Source organism: Haliaeetus leucocephalus, unplaced genomic scaffold (assembly GCF_000737465.1).
Source record: "Haliaeetus leucocephalus isolate CR32 unplaced genomic scaffold, Haliaeetus_leucocephalus-4.0 Scaffold195, whole genome shotgun sequence".
NCBI lineage: Eukaryota > Metazoa > Chordata > Aves > Accipitriformes > Accipitridae > Haliaeetus > Haliaeetus leucocephalus.
The window spans coordinates 2,070,568-2,076,567 of NW_010972631.1; the positions used below are offsets into that span (position 1 = coordinate 2,070,568).

General features: G+C 46.1%; 1 protein-coding gene across 4 annotated transcripts in view; it reads right to left on the reverse strand.

Annotated features, from left to right (window-relative positions):
• Window positions 1-1,710, reverse strand: part of SMIM8 (small integral membrane protein 8) — a 30,300-nt gene extending 28,590 nt beyond the window's left edge. For all 4 annotated transcript variants that reach the window (XR_774237.1, XR_774236.1, XR_774235.1 and 1 more), the window contains exons 1-2: window positions 1,678-1,710; window positions 441-582 (exon numbers count right to left, since the gene is read on the reverse strand). Coding sequence is in view for 1 of the 4 variants with exons in the window: in XM_010565718.1 (XP_010564020.1) it covers window positions 441-560 (120 nt within the window). In the remaining 3 variants the exon portion in view is untranslated. The remainder of the gene's footprint in view (window positions 1-440; window positions 583-1,677) is intronic.
• Window positions 1,711-6,000: the final 4,290 nt, after the last annotated feature.

Consider the following 6,000-nt stretch of genomic DNA (forward strand, 5'->3'; position numbering starts at 1 on the left):
TAAGTATCATCAACTTATTGATAAAAGCAAGAAAAAGGAAAAACCAAAATACTGAAAAGCTACCAAAAATCCCCTCCCTTCATATCAAAAAGCTTGCATTTTACGATTTGTTCCCTTTTAAATATGAAAGGGGACTCTTATCACTTAACCTGTCAAAGAACATGGGTAATATGCCTGTAAATAGTCTTTCTGAAAGCAACCTGGCTAGGTACAAAACAATCAGACAACATGACAGTGAAATAAAAGCTGGAATAAACAACATAATGTTCTGAGCTCTTAACAATCAGTGTGGAAAAAAAGTAAAAATATTTTTAGTTACATTACTGAGTGGTTTGCATAACAAGAGACAGTTATATAACGCACACAGAATTGTGATGATTATTTTAAAGCAACCATGTCTCTCCAAGCATAGTTAGTTTCTCTCAGAATGAGCCTCTTACAGGTTTAATAAAAAGCTCTGGGTTCACAGCTCGGAAGAGCATAGTTGTTTGAACATTCCTCAGTCCTGGTTTTCTCTCTTTGAGTGTTTCTTGTTCATTTGGAGGTCTGGTGGAAGACATTTTAATTGATGTTGAATACTTCCTAAGAACAGAATGACAGATAAATGCATTTTTATAAAAATCTGAAAGAACTACATTCACTGAATATGAGTTCACACTCAGCTTGTCTTCTAGCATAAATTTTGCGTATATATTAGCAATTGCCTTTGGTGTTAACTAACATTCCCAGCTTAAGCACAATGATTTTCAATCTTGTCCATTTTGTGCATCCTAAAATTAACTTTTGGAGATGCAGATCTTCATATAGCAAATATAAGTCTCCTGATAACGGGCTTGGGGGTTTTTACGCGCCTTTGGCTAATGCTTTAGCTACCTGTGGACTGAGTAGCAGGCTTCAGACCACAGGCTAAAAAGACAATGCCAGGGAACTTTTTTTTTGGTAAACCTTACATGTGACAGGACGGCCCACAACCCATTATAGTGCACTCTATCCACCCACCCCAGCAGCCCTAGGATGCAGGTCTCACTTTTACACACAACGGGCAGATCACCTGCAAGATGCCACGTGAGCAAAGGTGAACAAAACATGCCCTTGGTTAAGCCCGTTTACTGGGGGGCAGAGGAGACACGGTGCTCAGGACGCCCCGCTCCGTAGTTTACACTTTAGTGGAGCACAGCCGGGGACTCAGGGACAGGATTCACAAACTCAACCCAGGAATCGCCCCGGGCCTCCTCCCGCTAGGCCCCAGGCCCAGCAGGGAGGCCAGGGCAGCGCGGAGGTCGGCTCAAGGCCACCACACGGGCACGAGGGGCTGCCAGGCAGCGGGTGGCACTCCGACAGTCCATACGCGAGGCGCAGCCGCCGAGCGGCTTAGCCTGACTCCCCCGTACCGGCCCCCGAGCAGCACAAACCCCGAAGGCGGCGAAGGAAAAGGGCAGAAACCTCCCTCAAGGCGGTGAGGGGGCTCCTGACGCCGCTACCGGCTTTAAGCCGGGGACAAAGGGGGCAGTTTCCCAGAGGAAAAGCTCGGCGGGGACGAGCAAAGCAAGGCCTGGCCAGGCCAGGCCACCGCGCTCCAACGGCGCCTCAGGAGGCGGAGGGTGACGGGTGACGGTTAACGGTTAAGGCCTCGCGGCCAGCGGGCACGCGCCCCCCCCTCCCGCGCCGCTAACTCACCCCTCGCCTCGCACGGGGATCGCCCCTCGGCGGGGGGTGTGTGTGTGTGTGTGTGTACAACACACACAGGGCGAGTCTGCGCCTGCGCGGTTGCGCCCCCTCCGGGAGAGGCGGGAGAGGCGGGGGGGGGGGCCGGGCCCCGCCCCGCCCCGCCCCGCCCGTCCCCTGAGGCGGCTGGCGGCGGGGGGGTCGGGTTTTCCTTTCCGGGCACAGCCCCAACTAATAAGCAGGAGGTGGGGGAAGAAGGTGGCTCGGTCGGGAGAGGAGCACTTTACCGCTCCTCACCGCCCGGGCCGCCCCAACACCCCGCAGCCCCGGAGCAGGCGTTGGCCAGCGGCTGTTGGCCCACGGTAACGGCCGGTCCCTGGTCATCTTCTGTAAAGTCCCCGAGAGCTGTACGTGATTCGTCCAGTTGGTGCAAATCTTGGTACTCGGGCAATTAGATTTTAAATGTGGGAAATGGAAAAAGAGAAGCGGTCAGATTCCCCTGTCTGTTGATCTCAAGTGCCAGTGTCGGGAGGGGGTGTTTCACGTGGAGATGCATCTCTGGAAGTGCAGTTGTTAGAGCAGGAAAATTACACTGTGATTTAAGCATCCAGTTTCTGAACTCAAGATTTCAGGTGTGTGGAAACTCCTGGTTACATAAATGCTGCTTTGCAGTGGTTTTCTGTGTTCTATTATTTGTAAACAGTAAAATTTAATAGAATTACCCAGAGTCCAGAGGAAACAAAGTCCATGTGATTGCATCTGCCCGCTTGTGCCTCCCTTTCTGTCTACTGATTTCAATGCCATGGGGCAGTTTCAGCCATGTTGGAAAGAAGGGTAGAAATTTAAAATTTTGGAAAAAACAATACCTGGATGGTAGGGAGAGACACGGATTAGTGCTCCCCTAGGTAGCAGGCGGGCAGAACTGAGATGTGATGGATAATATTACAGAGGATTAGCTGCAGCCAGCTGGTGGATTAGTACATATGTAGTTCTGGACTGGCCAACCCCAGCTCACACTTTTCTGCATCTGGAGGGTGTGTGAGAGGACTTTGAGTGTGGAGCATCTGGTTATTGCAGCCATGGAGGCAGAGGGGGACAAACATAAATGTAGAGGTATCCAGGCTCTCAGAACTACTCGCTCCATGTTTTCTTTTGCAGTAATCAAACTGCATTATGTTTTTTGAAAGATGGCTGAGTAATAGGATATCGGAGGTTAACTTGTCCTTTCTAAACCCAGATGGAGTATCTACAGAATTTTTTTTTGCTGTGTGTAAATATCATGAGGTGAGAAAAATAGTAGGGAAATAAGTTTTGGTGTCAAGGGAGGATTGAGTGGTATGTCTGGGTTTTGTGTCAACATTTAATTCACAACATACCATCTGCTAATCTGGTAGCTATTGTTTTGGCAGCATATGCCACACAGCTGATTTTGTTTGGAAACCATTGAGTAGAAAGTCATGTCTGAGTGAAGGTTGCTGCTGTTGTTTGTTTTCATGTTTGTGTAATTGAAAGAAGCCGATGCAAGTTTTTTGCATGAGCCTTGGTTTTTGGGAAGGCTGCTTGGTTTTCTTGAGGGAAGGGGCAGTTTTTACAGTACTGTAGGAGACATTCTGCATACAGTTCATAAGTAATTGACACACTGTATATGGGAATGCAAAACATTTACATCACTACCCTGAGAAATGCACTCGCTTATCAGCAGGCGCACCTCTTCCCAGCAGCTACTGTCATTAACTGACCCCATCCATGCAGATAAAACTTCTGACCCAAAGTCAGCCAGGGTCATGACAGTATTTTTCCAGGTCCTGGTAGGATGGGTTTATGCCACAACACATTTGCCTGATAATGGTGGCAAGGATTGTTAGATTGCTGCTAGTTCTCTAGCACCTCCCATCCTCCTTACAAAGGACAGGTAAATCCCAGTCATCATTGATGGGGGAAGAAATCATACACTGTATAAAGAGCACCATCGGCTGGAGAGAAAATATTCTCCATATGAAGAGTTGTGGGATAAGGCTTTATGTGTAGAAAGAGAAGCAGAGAGGGATGTAGAAACAGGGTTAGGTTTTGGCGCGAATGCTGGTACTCAGCATACATCGAGCAGGTGCTGACTAACCAGATTAACTCTGCAGTGAAGAAAAGCTTGGACTGCTTACTGTTTCTAGTTTTGCTTTATGACTGTGGGAAAGTGTCTTATTTTATCTCTGATGCGAATATTATGTTGCTATCATCTGACGCAACAGGATGTTGAAATGCTCAATCCATCAAGGTTTATAAAGTTGTCTGGCATCTTTTCATAGAGGAGACTCTATAAAGGGTAGAATTGTAAACATCTGTGGTATTTTTGAGTCACCCATCCTGTTAATATCTGAGTATCTCTCCTGAAAAGTAACCATGCAAAAACCCCGTCCTTTTCCAAACCTGAGGCTGTTACTGAGATTTATTTTCCTTTTAAATAAATTCCTTTGGGATTCCGCATTCGGTATTGTGCTGTATGCCGTGGCCATTCAGAACTTAATAGCAGTTTCTGCTTTTCTTGAGAATCGCATCCCCTTATTGTTTGAGCTGTGGAAGAACCTCTGTAGGGAACCGAGCAAATCTGATCCTGTGTCCCGCAGATGTCATTAGCATGCGATAGCCAGCCTAATGCAGTCCAGGCAGCAGCAGCATGCCTCTGTGTCTTTGCTGATTCACCTCACAGCTCCTGCTTATTTCACGTACCGCACAAGAACAGAGCTTCACGTTGTCTTCAAAATAAAGATAGGATGCCTCAAGCTACCGATAAGCTTATCCCTACTTTAGAGACACAGCTACAGAGCTGTTGTAGACAGAAAAAATTCTTTTTGTATCAACATTGAGACTTCAGCACTGTTATGACTTGTAGTGAGAGGGGCAACTTCCATCACATGTTTGTTAGGGTTTTCATATGTGAATGTGTAGTGTGTATTTCCATTCCTGTTTTGCCTGATTTTTACAACGTTTTATACACTGTGAATTTCACAATCTTTTAATTAGAGTTGGCAGTTGGGACTTTCTTGGTCCTGAACAAGTCTGGGGGAGAAGGGAGAGCAAAAATTAGGAATTACAAATACTTTCTCCATCTTACAGCTAATGGTGAGGGGAACCATTATTGCACTGAGGCATGTGAAACTATTGCTATATTAAGGACATAAAAGCAGAAGAAGAAACAAACAGATCTCCAGCAAGACAGAGGTGGCATGGAGAGCTTTCTGTGTGGTTGTTGCTCAGCTCCTGTCAGTCTCAAGAGCCCTTCTGCTTGCTTTTCAGCTGCTATCGCTATCCCATTGAAAGAAAGCAGAGTTTTCGGACAGCAGCATGCAGTGGCTGGGAGCCTACCACTGACAATCCCAAACAGTTTTAAGGCAATATGCATTTTAAAAACTAAAATCTGCTAGAGTGAATCTTCTGTGTTTCATAACATTATGTGTATGTCTCCTATAACACTTGTTAGCCAGCTGTGTTTCTGAGAGACAAACAAATCGCCCAGCTGTGCTTTCCAGCAAAGATTAAAGCAATTGTTATTCTTCAAGTTGATCAAGCTTATAAATCTTTTAAACTGAATTCAGTATGAAAGGGAAAAGGCACTTTGTTTGGTTCTACTTTCATTAATGAGTGGGCAAATTGTTTCTGACTGGGAACAGAATAGAATTAAAACCAAAACCACCCCCTCTGGAAAGAAAAAGCTAGTTTCTACTAAAAAGGAAGAGCAGAGAAACATGTGCAGCACTGAATTTGCTTACTACAACAATACACAGCCAGATACCTTAGAGTGGGGTTTAAAGACAAACTTGAACTAATCTAAGACTGCACCTCTAAAAAGGAGGGGGCAAGGGAAGGCCTGTTGTCATTTGTGGTTGCTGTGGCCTTCCATGCAACAGGACTCAGAGTTGCTCAGCCTTGGAGTACACCAATTTTGCTCCTTGCTCCAGCTGAAAACTAACATTGCCAGAAAAGAAAAAAGAAGAACAAGGTTTGTTTTTCAATTGGATGGGTGACACAGTCTGATGTAAGTAGGGCAATGCAGTTGGGAAGGCAGTTGGAAGTGGGGGCATGGACCAGGACTAACCTCTGCCCGCAACACCGGGGTTCCCAATCAGCTTAAGCTGTGATAAGTTAAAATTGTTCAGCAGGTGCCCTCTCTGGCCTAGGCACCCTTCAGATCTCAGGCAGGGAACACAGCTCTTAGGAAGAGTCTGGAGGGTAGAAATTTCACAGGTTTAACAGACTGAACTCTGTAGTAAGGGCCTCTGACACTCTGTTATCTGGAGCTCTTCAGATTTTCTGCACCTTACAGTTGTCTCTTTATATATATAT